This window comes from Ptiloglossa arizonensis, chromosome 9, assembly GCF_051014685.1.
Source record: "Ptiloglossa arizonensis isolate GNS036 chromosome 9, iyPtiAriz1_principal, whole genome shotgun sequence".
NCBI lineage: Eukaryota > Metazoa > Arthropoda > Insecta > Hymenoptera > Colletidae > Ptiloglossa > Ptiloglossa arizonensis.
In genome coordinates this window covers 4,084,415-4,106,360 of record NC_135056.1, presented here as the reverse complement: position 1 = coordinate 4,106,360, position 21,946 = coordinate 4,084,415, and the positions used below count along the sequence as shown (strand labels likewise).

Below are 21,946 nucleotides of genomic sequence, written 5' to 3'. Positions count from 1 at the left end.
AAAAGACTCGAGTCGCGGTAACGAAACACTTCACGTCATTAAGTCTATTCCTGTGGCGAACGACATTGAACAAGCACATGACCTTAATTAAAGTTTAGACGATATAGCAGTCACTATTCCATGTAGAAAATGGCGCAGACGTTTCTACTTCGTGAACACAAAATATATAAAAAAGACACGGTGAATCACTTTTTAGAAAGAGATAGCATACTAAGTAAAAATTTGATTTTTTCTGATACGTGTACTTAACAGTTTTCTCAAAATATTACATAGGTACAGTGGACGTGTGTGTATTTCAAATAACTGTTTACATTTGAATGTATGTAAAAATAAACACTGCTAATTTGGATGTAATTTTTCAATATTTTATACATTATTCAAAGTGAAATACATAATCATTTACGTGTCCAGATTGTGCATGTTTATCAGCATGATGTGATAGTTTTGATCAAGACCATTCCAATGATTTATGATAGTATGAGCTTCAATAATCTTTGCATCGTAATTATTTCATTACTTACAACTATTATATTTCCATCGCTTTTTTATTTTTCGTATTCAACGTCACATAAAGGTTGTTCTATCATAGATAATTGAATTGGTTTTAAACTCAACTATTACGCCATGATGATAAAAATATATACTTCTATTAAAATAAAATATCGATGACATTGAATACGTCGAAAAATACAACACGAATAACACTCTTTCACTTACCATAATATGTGCCTCTCCCAAAGAAACCGTTACAAAGAAATGAGATATTTAAGGTAAGACACGTTTATAGTAATCACACATTTATAAAGCAATTATCAACATATTTATTTACATGTGACACTGTAAAGTGTTTCTTAATTGGTTTTTAAAATCGATTAAGAACAATTCTCTAATAAAGTCTAAAATACATTTTATAAAACAATTAGTAACATATTTATGTACATGTGGCACTGCAAAATGATTCTCAATTGGTTTTCAATATCAATTAAGAATGACTGATAACGAAGACTAAAATACATAATATATGCAATTAAGAATTGTCTTGTTGTTTTTCCATTCGTAATTTTCTTCTCCGAACAATGACCATTTCCACTGACCACATTATCACTGTGAGTGCGGTAAGAGAATTTATCATAATTAGACAGGATGTATAATATCCAGTACTATCGCGAATTAGACCTAAAACAATTATAAACAAAAAAAAATTGTATTCGGTTTCATTAATGTCAATGTACTTAATATAAACAGTGTGAATTTACTAGCTTGCGAAAAACACTTCTTTTATGGTTACTTAAATACCTTAATTTATTACGATTGAACGTGATATGTGTACTTCATTGCAAATATGTTATACAGTGTGCTTTCCAGAAGTAGAACAAATTAACTCTTTTTTGAACGAAGATAGAAAAAGTTGACAAAGGAAATGTTGCACGGTTTACAGAGATCTATTATCCATAAAAAGTAGATTTCAAATTTTTATAAGGAAAAGACTAGATATATAATAGAATCATGCATTTTTTGTTAAATTGTACTTCAAATTGTAAGTTACAGCGAAATGAATAAAATCACAATTAATCTTGTGATTCTTATATCGATAAAATATTGGTATGAATTTATAATTGTCAATGAAAGAAACGACAATGTCTTATATGATTTATTTTTACCAAATGTATTGGTAGCAAATTCTTACACTGGTATTGGTGAAATTTGCCCAAAAAAATATGTCTAAAAATGATTTCACTCGGACTACTTTTAATTATACGTAGTTACATTGTTTTTTTTAACCATGATTCAAATAATGTATAATTAAAAATAGTTCAAATATAGGTCATATTTGAAGTCTTTTTTATCGAGAAAACTTACATATTAAAATAATATGTATTTACATAAAAATATAATCAAAATTAAATAAAATTTGATATTCTATTAACTGTTAACATTTTTTAAAATTAAGGTTTTTAAGCGAATGTATTGCAAGACTCGTTTATTTTGTTCATTCCTGATATATCCCATTCACTCGTTTTTTCAAATGACCCGAATCTATTGTCTACACATACTTAATATAAACAATGTGAATTTACTAACACGTATGTACTTTGGTGTGAAGTAAAATTCGCTGCCTACACTGTGTCCAAGAAAATTATCGGTCCTTGATATTTTACTATTTGATAATAAAAACTACCGTCATAAAAAATAAATTTTGTTATGTTTTCGATTATATATTTCTAAAAGGCATTAAGTATTACTACCAACTGAACTTGCCGTTGAATTAAATTTGCCGCCTTCAATGTTTAAAATTGGCTAAATCATGGTTACTACAATAATAAAATTGACTACTCAAAGCCATTGAAGTGCTATCCTCATCATACCGTTCTGTTACCCCAGTATAAACATTTGTCTGTTTGCACAAGTTTGTGTGCTCACGATCTCTGTCCCTTAAACAAATACGCAGTCATCATGACATAGAAGTAGAAGTTGCATTTGACGTGACTGAATATTGAAATAGTAGTTATAAATGGTTAATTAATTTCGTTCCAATTGTCATATGGCATATAATTTTCAAAATCGACATTCTTCAAGCTATAAAAAGAAACTGAAACATAAAAATTTATAAAACTATATAAGAAGCAATTATAATTGAAATACACAATTCGAAGGTTGTAGCTCGTTAAAACGAGCCATTTCTTATTCTCCTTTCATGAGAATAAAACAACTGGAGGTTTGCATTCTATGGACTTCAAATGCAACTTTAAACACGTTCTATTTCTTAATACATACATCGTAAAGTATTTATTATTTTATATGCTTATTTTCATATTAAGACAATAGAAAGAACACGTACGATTCTATCAAAAAGATGTACAATTTTATTTTGCAATTACATTATTGTAATTTGTTAAAGAAAAACGGATCTCGTTAAATCATGCAACACTTTTTTCTATCTTTAATTTCTACCTATGCTAGTACCTACTACTGTCCATCACAGTTTCCAGAATCAAATTTTACAAAATTTTAATGACATAAGAAATTTTTATTCCACTTTTTGTAATTCATTCATTTCAACAGATATAGTAAGTTTAATTTTCGGAATCGTTATGACATTAACGAGTAATATGTTTGTACGCACCAAGTATTGGGCCAGCAGTTAGGAGTATTATTCCATTTACAATCATTTGAATTCCCGATGCATTAGGTAACCTATCAATTGGTACATAATGGGGTACTACTAGACTCATGTAGACTGCACGAATCCCTTTGGAAGCTCCTAATCCAACGGCGATGAATATCATTGGAGTGAATTCATTGACAAATATTAATACTGCATCAAAATTAATGAAATTCAGATTAAAAACATGAACATGCAAATTGTGAAATATTTTTTAATAATACGGCAAATTTAGATAACGTTTCTCAAACTTTTCATATTTTTTGTTTAAAATATCAATAAATTAGTGAAGATAGGAGTATCTAGAGTAAGGAGCAAAACTGAACGTACCTACGACATTTTAACAAAAATAATTTGTTGTTTAATATTTGCATGTGGAATACAAAAGAAATTAAACTCTAGAGGACTCTACAAAAGAAACATTTCTGATATCATTATTGTTGTACTTCGTACAATTTTATTTCGTATAGTCGATTTTACACCGCACTAAGATTCTCAAGATTAGGAACTGTAAACATAAATTTTGTAAACAATTTGCTAGTCCATCACGGTCAATGCCATGATCAATAGTTGTTAATTTATCGTTACCAACAGTAATGTCATGATTTATACGCAACTAAAATTATTGTATTGTGATACCACAATCACACTGTTGTGATATTATTTTATAGTATTATTGCTCGTACATAAAGTTGTATACTCTGTACTACGTTGTATATTTCTAAAAACGAGATCATAGAAGAATAACTAATTTAGAGAACTTTTTGGATGTTTCGGTTACTCTCTGAACTATGTACGTTTCCTTCAGTTTTACTCTTTATGTAAGTAGTGTTCTATGTATAAAACGCGAAGGATGTCAAAATCATGTCACTCTACGTCACTATTATTTATGACAAATGTCATAACATAAAACTAGGTGAAAATATGTGCAAAAAAAAGTCACCGTCATGACTTCAAAATACCACGACTTTAATGTCATGTGAACAAGCATGTTTAAACGCAATTTGTGCTTGCTACATTTACTTAATGAAACCTGCGAGAAACAGGTGCAAATCATCTAGCGATATTATTTAGAGGTTGTGAAGAGCTTTATTAGGAATCTTTTAAATCATGAATGGTAGAAAACGTTTTAAATTTATATATTATTCGTTTTTAAATGGGCTATCCAGAAATGTAACGATTTATGTACCATTTTGTTTAAAAAGTGAAGGATGTCATTCACTTCTTTCCCTGAAATTCCACAGTGACGTCTAATATGTTACATAATTGGCTCTCAAGAGTTGTAAAAAAACTGAAAAAGAATTTTGTCACGAGCGCCAACAACCGCCTCGTACATTGCAGGTCACGTGATATTAAACAAAAAAACGTGAAAACCTAAGTAATATATTTGTATAATTTTCTTAAATGCTTAGAATAATAAAAAGAAAGATATGCTTCTATAGTTGTTAACACCTTGAATGTATTAATAAATATAGATGTTTAAGTTATTCACATTTTTGTAAATTAAAAATTTTGTTTCAAAAATCCCTTGAATTTTAAGAAAAGAGGTTGCAGCCCCTGTTTTGAAAAACACTGCTCTAAATCATATCGTTAGATGACTGTCCCTTACAAGTTTTATTAAACAAATGACTCCATACAAGAATCAATTGTGATTATCAAAGATTGCATCTATAAGATAAGGATTGCTGAACAAATCTTGGTGGTAAATTTACCAGAAACCTTGAACAAAATATCCTTTTATTAGAAAATCATTTGTTTCTATGAAGGAACATCTTTTAAACACTCCTTGAGCAATGATGCACCAAATTCTAACAATTATTATTTTTATTTTACATTTCCGATTTCTTTTCACACGACAAATGCCTGGTTATACATTTATATATAACTATAAGTTATATATACTCTTTCGACCTAGTATAATAAGATATATGATACGTACGTGATCTACCGATGATCAAAAGACATAAACTTAGTAGGTACATTATTCTTGGAGGTTGACGAAGCCATTCTCCAAGAAAAGGAGCGAGTATTCTGAAAAAGAGATCCACGGTGGCAATAATACTCATAACTCTCCCAATTTTCTCGATTGATAAGTTCATGTCTGTTAGGATAAATGGCGTCAATTGGGAGAAGTTTGCCTCGGCAAAGATAGCAATTCCCATTCCTATCATAATGTTCACATAGATAGGATCCTGCAATAGGTCGAGATCAAAAAACTGATTTATTTTTTGAAATATTTGTACTGTAGCTGACTTCTTTTCACATCTGTAATGAAAGTAAGTTTATTCTAACTTAATAAAAATACGTACTTTTATATTTTTCTTTAAAGAAAGTTTCTGGTCTGCAAGGTAGAAATAATGAATCTTTGAATTATAAAAGTTTCTTAATTCAGAATGTTTCTTTAAGAAGACCACCACCTTTCTGATTACAAAACACTGAAATTTGTTTACATTTTATGAAAATATTAAAGCAATATTCGAAATATTAACGAAGATTTCGATCGTTATTTAGTACTAAATTGCTCCAATCTGCATTTTTCTCGAAATAGGTAATTTTAAACTAGTGGATAACTTTTCTCAGAAATCTCTTATCCGATTGACTTGAAATTTCAACTATATATTCGCAATAAAATTCTTTATTGTTTTCTTTGGTGGTTTTTGAACAATTTTAAAGACTGTCAATTTTGCATTTACATTTTTTTCTTAAAAAGGTTGCTGTTCGTAAAAAAAGAAATATTGTTAAAAATTCATAGGTACAACGGAAGTAATATTCATCTAGTTTATACAAATTTCAATTTTATTCGATTTTGACTATTAGGATCAGAGAAATTCATTCTTCTATGCGACTAAGAAATTCAGATAGCTTGGTACAAAAATATCTATATTTTCTATTTCATTAACATTTCTTTATGAAAATTGGCAGAAATATTACTCAAAGTGTATACTTTTAATATATACACATATCATTTATATTATATATATAGTACAAATAGATAAAATTCTCAAATATCAGCATTCTTGTCTACCCAAAAGGTGATGTTCTCCCTTATTCCTTTTAGAATTATTATCGTACATCTAGAGTATACCATGCTTACATGTACCTGTCTGATGCTGAACTTTATTGTTTGCATTTTATGGTGTCAATCATAATTGTCGTTTAAATTTGTAGTCAAATTTAATTAAAAGCGATGTACGGCCACAATACTTAATTGTTGGCCTTGTGCCATGCATATACTTTCAAAATAATTGTATAGAATATATGTCTGTACAAATCTATACTTTTTGTACGTTCGTTGAATAATTTTCTACTTTAACTCATAAACATTGCTTCGAAAGTCGAAACTACGCATCTAGACTAGAATACCTTTTTAAACGGTAGACAAGTTTAAATGTGTTTATACACTCGACAATTAGGAAGCAAAAAAAAAAATAATAGCAGTGCGCATATCTATATTTGTACTCACTACAATGAATAAGCTTAACAGTTTTGAGTGGACCCAAAGTGACTAATCAAATATAAGCCATCAACGCATAGAAATAAATAAGTGTGATCGGTAACTGCTGGTCGTTATGGCTAGCATGAATCAGGTCAGCATATTTCCCAACGAACAATACCTAACGATTGGTACCCAACAATGTTACAATATATCATAGCTACAATAATAGTTCTTAAACTCACAGTTACTATATTACATTAGTATGCAAACAGATCAATCTCACACAAGTACTTCAATACCAAACGAGTAGAATTCAATAGATCACAATATCACTACCGCAAATATAACACTCCAATCTAACAGCAAGCAGAATACACAAGAAAATGTATGGGAATAGTTAAAAATAAAAACAAACGATTATAAGCTGATGTGTAAAATATAATTACGCTAAGAAAACAACCAAAGAATAACGAATACTGGTTAAACAAACCTACAACTTTCAATAAATTTATCATACTTTTCAAAAAGAATATAAGCAAGGAAGACAGTATAGATATAGATATCGACGATGATAATGTGACAAAAAACTCAAAATATCCAAAACCACCACTGAAGGAAATGTTGGAACATATTGCAAAAGAATAATAATATACTATCGAATTATTAAATAACAAGGAAATTAAAATCCAACTAAATAGCACGGAAATATACATATCAATAACAAATGAATTGGAAAAATATACATAAAACTCAGTTTTATACATATCGGTATGAGCAATTAAAAAATTTTAAGGTAGTAGTCAGAGGACTACACCCTTAATTGAAATAAGTAAAATGAAAGCAGAATTTAAACAGTATGGGCATGAAGTAACACGCATAAACAACGTGCACGATAGCCAAAAAAACACTCCAATACCTCCATTTTTATCGAAATCAAACAGGGGGAAAACAATAAAGAAATATACAGCATCAAACACTTTTTACACACAGTTGCAAATATTGAACATCCACACAAAAAGAAAGATATCCCACAGTGTATGCGGTGTCAAACATTTAAACATACCAAAAATTATTGCAATTGATCACCGTGATGTACTATATCAAATGCTGTAACTGTCGAGACAGCCATTCAGCAAATTATAAGAAATATTTAAGTTGAAAAACACTAATAAACAAAATGTTTTCGAAGTTAAGAGAGCAAGGTAAATTGCATCCACCACACAACCAAAATACCAATAATACCAAAAGCAAATTTTGTTAACTCAGATAAAACCTATGCTGAAATTGCAAATTCTAACAGTACTTAACTCAAAACTAATACGAATCAATTACATAACAAAAGGACTCCTTCAAATATTCAAAATTTGCACTCACTTGCAAAAATGATGATCCAACACCGTAATCAATCTTTTGAGTGTACTGCTGTTTAAAATGGAATAATGGCGAATAAATCATATAAAATGATGTCTGAATTGTAAACGGCTTGGTAGGTAAAAACCAGGAATCAATAACACTGCTACTGTTTAGTAAAATTGATATAATGATGATAGCAGATCCTTCGCGATAAAAAATCATTTAAAAATCCCTAATTGTGCAATTTATGACACTTGATGATTCCTGTGCATTTAAGCACTTTGACGGTACAGTCCATGGTGGAAAAGCTCTAATTATTAAAAATACGATCAAATTTGACCACTACTATATACAAGCTATCAGTATAGTAGTGGAAGACTGGCATGGAAATTTGACAATCTCCGCAGTATATAGTCCACTAAAACACAAAATTACCAAAGAACAATGTACCGAGTTTTTTCAAACACTAGGTACCAGGTTCATTACAGATGGGGACTATAATGTCAAGCATCCCTGGTGGGGATCTCGTTTGTCAACACTGACACAAAAGAATCGCCAACTTTACCTTTCAATGCAACAGAATAATGCGTATCTACTACCCACAGGGGAACCTACCTAGTGGCCTACAAACCCAAATAAAAACTCTGACTTGATTGATTTTTGCTTCATTAAAGAAATAGCCAAAGAATATTTGCATATCAAATCCAACCTTGAACTTTCCACTGATCAGACCCTGATAATAATTAAACTCAAATATAATAGAGAAACAAAAATATCCCGTGCTATATTTTAGGTGAACTAATTGATCTGTATTTAAAGTAAGGCTCAATGATGGAGTTAAGTGTGATTTGTCGTTAAACGCCAGAGAAATTAGAGTTGGCTATTGAACAATTTATGATCAATATATAACAGGCATTATGGGCGATAACTCCTACACCAAACATTAACAAAACGCTTGAATGTACTGATATAATACAAATTTAAGTATTAAAAAAGAGAAAAATACAAAAATAATGGCAGCAGTTTAGGAACCCAATGGATAAAAAGGAATTCAACAAAGCTGGAAAAAAGCTGAAAACTTTAATCACGAGAGAAAAAGAACAGGCAATTAAAAACTATATAGAAAAATGAACTTCAACAAAGGATGCTGATTACTCCCTATAGAGGGTGACTAAAGAAATAAAATTATTGATAAACCGTGTACCACCAATAAAAATGTACAATTACAAATGGTTCTTTGACAGTGTACTTGCAAAGAAAAAATTGAAACCTTTCTAGACTACCTAACATTAGTCTTTCAACCGCACTCTTAACAATCAGGAAATTCGTCATTACCTAGCCATAGAGTAGCCATAAACAATCTTAGGTAAAAAGAATCATTAAAAATGTAAGTAATATGAAAATACCCAGCATTGATTTTATAAATGAAAAACTACTAAAGATACTCCCAGAAAAAAATATCAAATTCTTAACCATTCTGTAAAACATGATACTAAGATTAAACTATTGTCAAATTCAATGAAAAATAACACAAACAATTCTAATATGTAAACAGGGTAAAAACCTGGCATTAGTGAACTCCTACAGACCTAGGTCCCCTGCCAGTCGTGTCTAAAATATTCGAAGTATCAACATTGAAATTGTGAAATGATTTCAATCAAAAACTTTACGCATAATCACAAATGCATCATGGGTTATAACCAATGATGAAATACAGAAAGAATTCTTAATTTCATCTGTTAAGCAGGAAGTCACAAAACGTGCAATAAATTATTCGCTAAAGATATGCTACGTTCCTAACAAACTTGCCAAGAAATTGCTCGAAGAATTATTAGACACACGTAGACTCAAATGTTTCAAACCATCAGACATCAAAAACAGATTTATAACCCCAACAAATCACTAATTATATAATTACGAGAGATATATGTTAGACATATTATCTAATCTTGCATACTAATTAACACTAAATATGATTTACTTATTGTTATTAATATAATAGATTGCAAATAATTTTATATAAAATGAATCAACATTATTCATGTTTGGATGAAATTCTGGTTTATGTAAAAATTGTAGCTACATGTTCAAATTATTAAAGTACATAGTCAACATACGGTTTTATTAAAGTTTTACTAAAAGGTTTGACAAACTTTTGGAGCTCAAATTAGGTCAATTTTACAAATATTTCTTTCACAAAACTTTAGCTACACGTTAAGTCGTTTAAATGAAGTTACTCGCATAATGTTGAAGTTGTGCATGCTTCTGTCGAACGAAAAGTTTATAAAGTGAGATTTTTAAAGGACACACTTAAATATTTTCGCTGCTTTCAAACACACAGAAAAGTGACAGTATGACAAGTTATTTGATTCAAAGAGAGAAATATAATGGAGAAATGATAGAGTGAAATTTCTGAACAGAGTTCAATTGTCGTCGAGCCAACTCATCGAGGACAGAAGAAATTCTTGGACCAAACTCAGACATATTAGCTACACACAGTTGTTGATGTCTAAGACATTTAAAATAGACTTCTTACCATCTAAAGAGTCATTGGGTAGAATTAACCCTTATGCGACTATTAGGTCTTTCTCGATCTATCACATCCTTGTAATACGAGAAAGGTTGTAATACGATCTATCACATCCTCGTATACTGTTTCCCTCCTGCATTTCCTTAGTCCTCTTATTGTATTATAAATATAAGTTTTATAAATTCAGGACATTTTTTACAAAACGATCCTAAGCGTATAAGATTGAAATACATCCAATCAGCACCTCTGTATTTGAAAAACGAACTTACAATGCGATCCAAGATTGAAAGCCTAAAGTATCCATACTGATGGGTGCAAAACCTTTCTGAACTTCTACAGGGGTGTTAATTAACTGCAATTAAGTTAGAAATTAAGACCTAAGATTAACAAGGGAACTTACCCAGATGGGTAATTACAATAGTTTAAAAAGTTACGATTAGAATTAGCTTGGAAAGTTTTATATTTGCTAGAAAAATGGCGTCACAATCTGCCATAAACAGCTCCAAAAGTGGATACAAATGACATTATAAATCTTGTTTACTTTTGAAAGTTTTCTATATACGTGTAAGTAATTTAACTGGAATAGATAAAATTGTTTTGAAAAGTTTTGCTTCGTTTAAAATTTCTCGTATTGTTACGTTTTACACTTTTTATCCTTCATAAGACCGATCATAATGGATAATTAAAGAATAAAATTTTACATTTATTACGCAGGACAAAGTATTATGTTGCAATTAAAATTTGTCACGAAGCTGCTACATTATAATAATTTATAGTATATATATACAGAGTGTCCTAGTATCGATGGAACAACCGAGGAGGAAGTGATTCTACATGAAAAACTAAATAAAAAATAAACAATAAAATGTTTTCATTTGAGGATTCAGTGTTGAGAAAATTGACTTTGAATATTCATCGAGTGTACGTGTGCATTTTATTATGGCTTGAATGCATGGATCTTGATACAGACTTTTATTTATGTTTCCACTTCTGTACGTTCGTGTTGGCATGACGTTTTGAGCACTTTTTACAGTTTCATTTAGTGATAAGTTACTATCTTCGATTTTGACTAACAGTTTCTATCAATTCTTTGCAGTGAGTAGATATACAAATAGTAGTCAAGTTACATTGCAGTTCTTACATGAAAAGTTAACAGATAACATTAAAATTTTGCAGATGAACAGTCTGAGAATGGTAATTTCTTGTCTAACATGTTTCTTGTTTTCGAACTGATCAGTTTTTTTACTATTAATTTTTCCAATGTTCAAATATTAGGGGGACCGGAAAGTAATGTCGTTTCCCGACATTAAATTCAAATACATAAATTTTTAACGAGTTTTTATTTTTAATCAATGATATAATCACCCTCATTATCAACAACCTTTTGCCATCTAGTGTGCAAATTTTCAATGCCGGATCGATAAAAATCAATTGGTTTTTGAGCAAAATATACAGAGATGGCATTTTGAATATCATCCAAATTTGCAAATCTTTTGCCACTTAGAAAGTGTTGAAGCGATCGGAATAAATGGAAATCCGATGGTGCAACATCGGGCGAGTATGGTGGGTGAGGCAGTACCTCCCACCCCAATTCATTAATTTTTGCCAAGGTTCGTCTTGCGCAGTGCGGTCTTGCATTATCGTCTTGCAGAATAACGCCTTTTCTGTTGACAATCGCTGGCCACTTTTCAATTAAAGATTTATTTACACGATCTAATTGTTCACAGTAAAGGTCTGCATTCACAGTCTGTCCAGGTTTCAGCACTTCAAAATGAACAACGCCGCGAATACTCCACCAAACACACAAAAGGGCCTTTTTGGGGTGTAAACCTGGCTTAGCAGTACTTTGTGGCGATTCATTTGGAGAGAGCCACTGCCTTTTGCGTTTTGGATTATCATAAAGAACCCACTTTTCATCTCCGGTGATCAAGCGATCAAAAAACGCTTCTGTATTGTGCCGTTGAAGCAATAAGTTGCATGTGGTGGATCGGTTAGCCTTGTTCTCTTCGGACAGATTATGCGGGACCCAAACACCTGCTCTGCTTACTTTCCCAATCTGCTGCAAATGTTCTTGGATGGTCGACCAAGGTTGGTTAAGACTGTTTGACAATTCCTCGATTGTCTGACACGGATTTGCTTCCACTTCCGCACTTAACACGTCATTGTCTAACGTTGTTGGTCTTCCTGATCGATACGAGTCGGAAAGATCAAAATTACCGGATTTGAACTTGGAAAACCACCTTTGGCACTTACGAACGTCTAATGCATTTGGATAAACATCGCAAATGTTTTTGGTAGCAACTGTTGCGTTACTACCCTTGCGAAACTCAAAAAGCATGCAATGCCGGATATGTACCTCTTCTGGTATTTGGCTGGCCATTTCACACAAAATTGTAAAGAAAAATTTTAAATTTAATTATTTACAACTAAACAAGTCACTATAACCTCAGAATGTCTTTGCTACGACTTTAATGTACACAATGAGCTGACAAATGACAATCAAATAGTGACATGCGCAGAAACGACATTACTTTCCGGTCCACCTAATATAACGAAAAAATTCGAGTATATTGTTTTAAATATCCTATTTGCAGTTGAAACTGTACTTGCCACATATAATGCAAATAATAAGGTTGAATTTATTAAAATTATATTTTGCGTATCGTAGTTTTGACAAAATTGACTTGTGTATTGACTGATCTGTATTTTCAGGGATTTTAAATCAGATTGTACGTACATACTTTTCGATAAAGAAGTTATGCAGATATTGTTTGGTTTTATCGAGTAAAATAGAGTTCTAGAAATAAAACCAAATAATACATACCTCCTTCATCAAAGTTATGTTGTATAACTTACATATGTACAAGAGCAAAAGGAAAAAGAAACTTTCAAGTTGTATTGTACATACTTTTCGCTGGAGTCAGTTCCTGCATCTATCACCATTTTTTCTTCATTATTTTCTAACAATAAATTATCAACTCCATTAGGAAAATCACACTCATTTATATCGGAAGTATTAAAGTTATTGTGTTTTATCACAGAATTAGGTTTCTCTTCAAAAATTTTAACACTGCTGCCAAGATTGATTGTATCAACACTTTTAACTAAAACAAAAGTCAACACCTACCTTTTATTTTCTCGTTACATTAATACAGATGTTGGTAAACCTTTTCTAAAAACATTTTTTTATACTTACACCGATTACTAAGTTGGTGACTTTTTCCGCACTGTTTTAATAATTGTCCATTTTCATCCGTTTTGTACATATCAACGTCCTTCTCCCCCGAAGATACTAAATTTTTATGTATTATAATAAATGATGTGTTATTATAAGGTAAGTAATATTTATCTCGAAATGAAACTTACTCTTCACAAGTGTAAAAGACGTTTCTACATTGAGATAAATAAGAGTAATAAAAAAAATCAACATATTAATACGACATGAATCATACAAAAATGAAAATAATATTTTGTAATAAAGGAATGAATAACCTGTAATTCAAAATTACATCTTGTAAATTATCCACTGGATATAATTTCTTCAAGCAATTAGAATTTAAGGTTAAAAGATATAACGCAAAGAAGGAAATGATAAAAATTTGAGTCCTGATAATATTTCACTATTTAATAGAATATTTAATATTCACTTTTTGTTACCATTTAAAGTCTCTGAGAGTTGTCGTGCAAAAAGTATGTCAAATCCATATATGCTTCCAAGTTCAGCGTCATGATCGATTTTTGAAATAGTACTCTTTCTTTTTCTTTGTGTGTTGTTTAAATCCAATACTGAGTTTATCAAACATTCTTCCTCTTGAAAACTAGCATTTTTTTCATCTAATCTGGATTTCGTTTCTGTAACAAATGTTTAATTGAAACGAAAATATTCACAATGTCGAACCAATTTTGAATTTTGCTTACTTTTTATCGACAAGTAAAATAAAATCATATAACTTTCTACATTTCATATATTTTAACTTATTTTAGGTTTTTACTCTATATATTTACATCTTATTTGTCTCTCCTTTCCTTTAGGTTATTATAACAAATTGTTGTACTTTATGCAGAAAAGGAAAAAACATTTATAAATACGTACTTAATTTACGATTATTGTATAAAATATTCGTGTAAACGTCATTTATATATAAAGGCGCTAAGTCGATTAATTGCATATAATAAGATCCTTTTTACGGTTGTGAAATTTCAATTGATCAATGAATCATATAATAGAATTATATAATAGTTCGTTATGGTTTTATTCTAATTATTATATAATTATATAATATGTTATCTTATAACATAACGAACTATTATATAATAACGAAAATAAACTTATTTGTGTAGAATATTTTTGATTGTAATAATTACAATAAAATTTATAATAAAGTTAACTTAATTGTACCACCATATCCCACATATTCATCATAATTCTTACCTGTAGTTTTGTTTTCTTTTTTGTTCATAAATATTTCCTCATTTACAGTTTGCGATTGAACTTTCAAATTTTTTGTATGCCATTTAAGCGGCTGAAGTAATATACTTCCTACCAATGAGTGCAAACTAAATGCTCCGTACAATAGAATTGTACCCTAATAAAAAATATTACAAAATATAAAAAGCTATACAAGTCTTTTTAATTTAGATATCTTTCTTATAATTTTGAGCATTTCTTTTTACAGAAAGTAAAATACAACGCGGCAGCAATTTCTTATAAATTGTCATATATGTTTCTTATTATACTGTTATGTTATCACCATTAAAAACAGTTATCTTATAATATATTTAACTAACTTGACAATTGTACAATGTACCTTATAGACATACATACTTCTAGTGATCCATTCTCAAAATAATCCTCAACACTTGCGTTTTTACTTTCACTCTTATAATGTAAGAAGTAGATTTCTCAATCAATGTAATCATCTTTTATTTATATTGTTAAATATAACGGGAACAAAGTTGCTTATGTATAATCTTTAGTAATTTGTGGAATTCAAATATGTGTAATCAAATTTTGTTTACTATTGCTCATTTGTTAAACTAAAGTTTTAAGTAATTACAATGCGAATGTAAGCGTAATCGAAAACACATGGCCTGAACTAGAAATAAGAATTCAACGACGTTACAATAAAAAAAAAACTATTAATAAAAGATCTTTTTTGTATAAAAAAACTTAGTTGCGTCTCTTTGTTATCGCATAACAGGAAGACAAGTGGAAGGATCTCTATTAAATTTGTAAAGTATCCCAATTTAAAATACTTCAAAGACGTTAAACACTGCAAAATTTTCATTGAGGTGAGGGTCTATACATAATATATCACTTACTGTTATTTTTACAGTAAAAACATATATGACAAAAATTGTGGTGGCACTTAAAAAATAGGTAAGTACGATACCTTTCCTATCGTTATATTTACAGAAAAAATGTATGTAACAAACATTTCATAAAATTTAATTTTGTAAGTTTCTTGTTCTATAGAAATTTTTTATAGATTTGATAGTAATCGAGGTATGATAAGTTCAAACAAGGACAAAGAACATATTAAAACAATATTTTTTATTCTGGATAAAGTTAGATAATTTAATTGGTACTATCTAATAATAAAGATAGAATATTCTTAAATAGATTATAAATGTATCTATTCATATTACGTATTATATATTTTGAGAGCTATGCATTATCAAGACTGGTGGGTAATATTCAGTGTGAGTAATTTTATACGAAATATATGATTAAAATAGATCAACTTATAATTTGAAGTGGTTAACGTAAATGGTTTATCTTGAAAAATACAAACTATCCCCTTTATCTGGGCGGTCATAAATATCTGTTTTTCTGATAATAGAAACGAGTGTAAAAAGAAGTTGTTTGCGTTTAAAGAGCAAATAAAATGGAGGACATACGATTTTTTTATAGTCACAATCTCTAGATTTCAAAGTCATTTGCACTTTTTTCTTAACTGGAATAAACATTTATTTTATTAAATAGACTCATCTCATATACTTTACTAACCAGGTACCTTTATCGGTAACAAATAAAACTGGTAATGTTCCAATTAGAAATGATATTAATAAATAATATAAGAATTGACAAACATTGTTAGATAAATTTCAACGACCTTATATTAGTTGACGATATCGTACGTAGATTCAGGCGACCGAAGAAAATTTTTATTAAAATCTTGTCTTATTGCTTATCAAATTTAAAAGAAAACAAGTATTAAGTAATTTCATATGTCATCACGTTCTATTGTCTCTAAGAAAATTATATTCGAGGAAAATAATTTAATTTATGAATCTTTCTTCGATAGAAAATATTTAGTGTATTTTCAGAAACTCTCAGAAAATTTGATGGAATTGTGTTTTCATCAGTTTATATTTAGATGAAGGTTCGCATAGTTTTGAATTTTAATGCAAAATGACATTAGATATTGACTTCGAAATCTTGCCGGAAAAACCAGATAGACGAAAAACAATGGTTTTTCGAGTCACATAACTAAAACTGGTAGCTATCATTTCGTTAGATAAATATTGCCATTAAAGTACAGTAAATAGATAAAAAAATACCTGAAATCCGTAATATGAGATTAAGAATGTTGTGATTTGTGGTACAATTATAGGACCCAGTCCAATCATTGTTAATGCTAAGGACATTGCTCGCCCTCTTTTCGTTGTGAAATAAGAATTCAATGCGTACGAAAAGGCAGAAAATGTCATACACATGCCCACTGCTGTATAGAAAAATATCATTTTATAGAAGACACTAACATTTCATGTGTAATTAATACATAACATAATGAAATTCGATTCTGTTTAAAGAAAATGTAAATACAGTACAAAAAGAAGTTTAAAATTAAAAAATCAATCCACAACAAAATTATTGCGTAGATACCTACCTTGAAATTCTTATACAATCTTTATTTTAAAATACAATAACTTTAATATGATTATTGATTAATAAATAAATATAAGGAACAAGAGAAATTGTAAACTCTAAATGAAAATAAAATGGCTAAAATGGATGGAAGCACTTCTAAGTAAATGTATATATTCAATAAGTTTAATTTTTATATAAATATATTAACTTAATATATTGATAAATATGTTAACTTGACATGTTAATTAAACTTTTAACTATTTATCCTGTAAAGAAGTGTATTTATTAAGAAAATTAGAACATGTAGATAAAATTAACGCACCAAAAATTAGAAATTTCGTTCTCAGATTGCACATATTAGTAGATAGAAGAAACATAAAAGTGTTATTTCACTGATAAGAAAAAACTTAGTTTAAACTGACTCGATGGTTGGAATGAAGTTGTTAAATTGTTGATAAATGAATAGTGTTTTTATTACGATATAAACAAAAATCTGCTATCGCAATGAAACAGACAAATTTTATAAATGATAAATTAAGTGGTGAAACTGGGTGTAGTGTTAACTGTTCATTTATTCGTGAACATGCCACATGAGAAAATATTTTAATTTGCAAAAAAAAATACTGTATCAATGCATACCGCAAAGTGCATAGTACTGTTTCAAATAAAAGTATGTGGCAATGTTACAGCAAACAACTTTATCCTCGAAATAGACATTGGAAATGTTTGGAGTAAACTTACAAGAACTGTATATAAAAAAGAAAAATATTTTAAGAAAGTTCAGATTTTGAAAACTGTTATTGAACAAGCATGAAATAACTTTTTAAATTTTAAAAATAATAATACCGTACATAGACATTTATTGTTTGTTTATTCTAATTTGTTGCCCCAATTTTGTTTACTTTTTCTAATCCTGTTAATAACACATTTTCTTGTATAGCAAATATTTGTAATTTTATTTAACATAACAAGTACGGTTAATATATATAAAAGTGCAAAACTTATTATATTTAAAAATACAGACTATATTAGAATAACCAAGCAAATGAAGCAAATGTGAAAAAGTGTTCGCTACCTAATAAAATTTTTAACTCGACTTTCGAAAATAGAGCTCCGTATCAAAAAACCTTATTCTATATTTTCGACTCAATTTTATGCAAAAAATCACCCTTTTTCTAGTTGTACGACGATTTTGCAAACATCCTATATATACCGTAAAAATACAGAAATTATGATTATATTATTTTATGATTATATACAAACTATTACATCTTTTAATTATAAATTGTCGCCAAATTAACTGGTGGAAATGTGAATAATTTTTAGATTATGAACATACATCAATGGTTGCATACAATCACCAAATAAGAATGATGAATGTATACACTACAGGTTTGGTTTTCACTCGCTTAATACCATTAATTAATTTTAAGTATTTATCTTTTGCTAAAGGAATATAATTATTTGTTTTTTTTTTCGATATGATATTAAATCGAAAGTGAAAACATAAATTTCAGGACTGATCTACTAAAAAGTTGCTTGTCCACTAACGCTATTAAATGGTATTAATTCATATAGAGCGGAACAGATCAATTTGAACAAAATACAGGTATCCTCGGCTTAAGCAGGATTTATTCCTCGGATTCAAGAAACGCAGTCACGACTACTTATGTTTCTCTAATACGGGGACCTGTCAACTGATGCGGTTGAAGATTTTTTATTGGATGTTTTCATTATATTTGATATGATTTTTTCATTGAAAATGAGTCCAAATGTGATCTTGCCAGATATACTAGATAGTTCAATAAGTTTTATTGTTTGATAAAACTTATTGAACAATCTATTAGAGATTCTATGCAATTGTTAGTAAACAGAAGTAAGGTTTTGAAGACAATGAATAATTTATATATACACCAGTTAATTTGTTGTCTGTATATTATACATTCACCAATGATTGAGTACAATTCACTTGATGTCATATATTCACGGTATACACACGAAACCTCAATTCTATTAATTGTAAATATAATCTTTGAATTATATAGCATACATATAATAGTACTTACAAGCAAAAATACCATAGAAAATAATAAAAAGAGGAAAGGACTTGGTAAATGCTGTCATTGTAACTCCAATACAATAAAGTATGCTACCAAATACAGCCAGTTTTCTATATCCAAAATTTCGTAACAACGGTCCATTAATTAATCCAAGTATCATCCCAAAAGCTAAATTGGAATTAATGATAATCGCTCCCTCGGTGCCAGTGAACCCATAAAGAGGAAAAATGTCTTTAAATATTAATCCAAATCCTTGCATAAGAGGTATGGTTGATATCTAAGAATAATATTTCCATTTTTAAATTAGAAGTATAAATTCTTCGATAAGTAATTAAAGCTTATTTTTGTTGGTGAAAAAGGTACGTCATAAAAAGTGTTGGACAAAATGTGATTGAATTGACAATTAAGAATTACAATTGAAATCATAAATTATTAACTCTTGTCCAGCGGACTCCGGATCTACCTCGATCTGTGTAATGTTACAACCATTGAAATAAACAGATAAGGAATTTACAAATCTGATAAAATAAAACTTCAAATAAAACCTATGTATTCAAATGCAAATAAAGGAAATTCAGGTTTGAATCAGAATAAACCCGGAACTCCACTGTTCAACTGTCAAGACAGACTGCCAATCGAGCATAAATTCTTTAATTGTGAAAAATGATTACATACAGCAATTATGATTGGTCAGTTATCAATTACAGTTGCAATAATAACTATCGTTATAATATACCGTTAAAGAACTAATATAGAACCTATACGAGAAATGAAAATACTAAGAAAAAATTAATTGTCTCACAGGATTGACAACGAGTAATTAGTTTTTAATTTCATATGAAATATGACTTTTCAATTGAAATTAACGGCAATTAATTTTTTGATTAAATTAATCAAATGATTGATGTAATTGAGTAATATCCAACCTTTTTATTATTTAACATTCTATTATATAAATACCATTTAATTTTTAAATACTATTTCACAAACGTATGTCGTTTTATTAAAAATATGCTCGCAGAAAATTAATTAAACACAAATGCAGAGTTATGCATACATTGTATATATATATATATATATATACAATATATATATATTGACTTTATATACAAAACTTTATAGATTCAAGATTCGATTTCTAAAAGATACGCACGAAATATTTTGCAATTTGAAAAAATAGTTATTCTAACAATGAAATAATTATATTAAGCTGTGTTGGTGTAAGTAATAAGAAAAGTATTTCAATTATAAGTTTAGTTTTACTTAATTGTGGCACTAATAACAATTCATAAATGTTCATTAAGATGATTTCAACAATATCGATGGACAATTTATTATTGTACTTAACATACCCCGTTTAAAGCGTACGCTATAACAATTATCCAACCCCATTTTCCATTCGGAGGTACTTTAGCAGTTTCTTCTGTAGGCATATTTCCTTCGTTTTTGTACCAACATAAAAGAAATTTATAATTCTTATCGATTTGTTGTTTATATCATACCAAATTAATTACAAAGTGTAATATCAATATTTTTTTCAAGCTGCAACACTTTTTTCTTCAAATTCAAAAATGAAGAAAATACATTAAGTTCGATTGGTTGATATTTTGAAAGTTAACATTTCACGTATATGTTATAAATGAATAATCTGATGTCACTTAATTGTACATTAAAAATCTCTTTCTTAAGAGCGGATTAATTCTCTGCGCTTTATCTATGCAAATAATAATATCACTGTACAAATTTGTTTAATTTCTCTTATTACTTCTTTGTCACATTATCACCATAAACTCGTTTTACAAATTACTGCGGTATCATTATCGTTATTTGTGCTGTTTTATTAAACACTGTCACGTACTCTATTTGCAATAGCGTTATGAGTCTTTTCAATAAATTAATATAAATTCTATACACAATATGTAATCACAGTATCACAAAAATAATATCAGTCTTGCGCTCTCACGATGATAGAATTCGAAGTGTCCAAATAAAATGAAAACGCACGAGGTCTGATAAAGATATAAACCGTTACAAAAAACTATCAATTAATCTAATCTGAACATTTTTCGTTCGTTATGCTCTATCACCTTACACACATCTATATACATATATATCACTAATAGAATTCCAATAATTATTACAACATTGTTATCTATTAATAATTTTCATAATGATTATATGAATATTTTTATTAATTGTATAATAATAGATAATATGACCTTGTACATGTCAAAGAACAATAGGAAATATCTAATAATACTGATGCTGATATTCATTGAACGTTTATCTACTGATTTTCTTATCAGTCTTTTACAAACATTATCGCATTAAATGGACACAGTAAATATAACTTCTTTTAGATTAACAGTAGGAAAATTATTTGTTAGTTTTGAACAAATAATAGACCGTGTTATATTTTTAAATCGTTTAACAATCTACTTAACTAAATTTATTTTTCAACAACTATTAACTTACTTTTCAACAACTTTTTGTCAATAGATTTGTAACTCGTATTAATGTTAATTAGTAA

General features: G+C 29.0%; 1 protein-coding gene across 1 annotated transcript; it reads right to left on the bottom strand.

Annotated features, from left to right (window-relative positions):
- Positions 1–827: 827 nt before the first annotated feature.
- Positions 828–21,750, bottom strand: LOC143150997 (uncharacterized). The gene is made up of 10 exons (XM_076319694.1): positions 20,769–21,750; positions 19,423–19,693; positions 17,047–17,210; positions 14,915–15,068; positions 14,140–14,334; positions 13,679–13,774; positions 13,391–13,586; positions 5,103–5,428; positions 3,125–3,316; positions 828–1,176 (listed from the first exon to the last, which is right to left on the bottom strand). The coding sequence occupies exons 1-10, from the start codon at positions 20,847–20,849 to the stop codon at positions 1,028–1,030; spliced, it is 1,824 nt and encodes a 607-aa protein (XP_076175809.1). The 5' UTR covers positions 20,850–21,750; the 3' UTR covers positions 828–1,027.
- Between the last annotated feature and the right edge of the window lie 196 nt (positions 21,751–21,946).

Bases quoted from the DNA above. Each gene is read 5' to 3' on its own strand.
- LOC143150997 (XM_076319694.1), bottom strand. From the start codon at position 20,849: ATGCCTACAGAAGAAACTGCTAAAGTACCTCCGAATGGAAAATGGGGT. The intron at 17,211-19,422 runs GTAAGTACTATT...TTTTCTATACAG, and splicing joins TTTCTATGGTATTTTTGCTT to CAGTGGGCATGTGTATGACA. The intron at 1,177-3,124 runs GTGCGTACAAAC...TAATTGTTTTAG, and splicing joins AACTGCTGGCCCAATACTTG to GTCTAATTCGCGATAGTACT.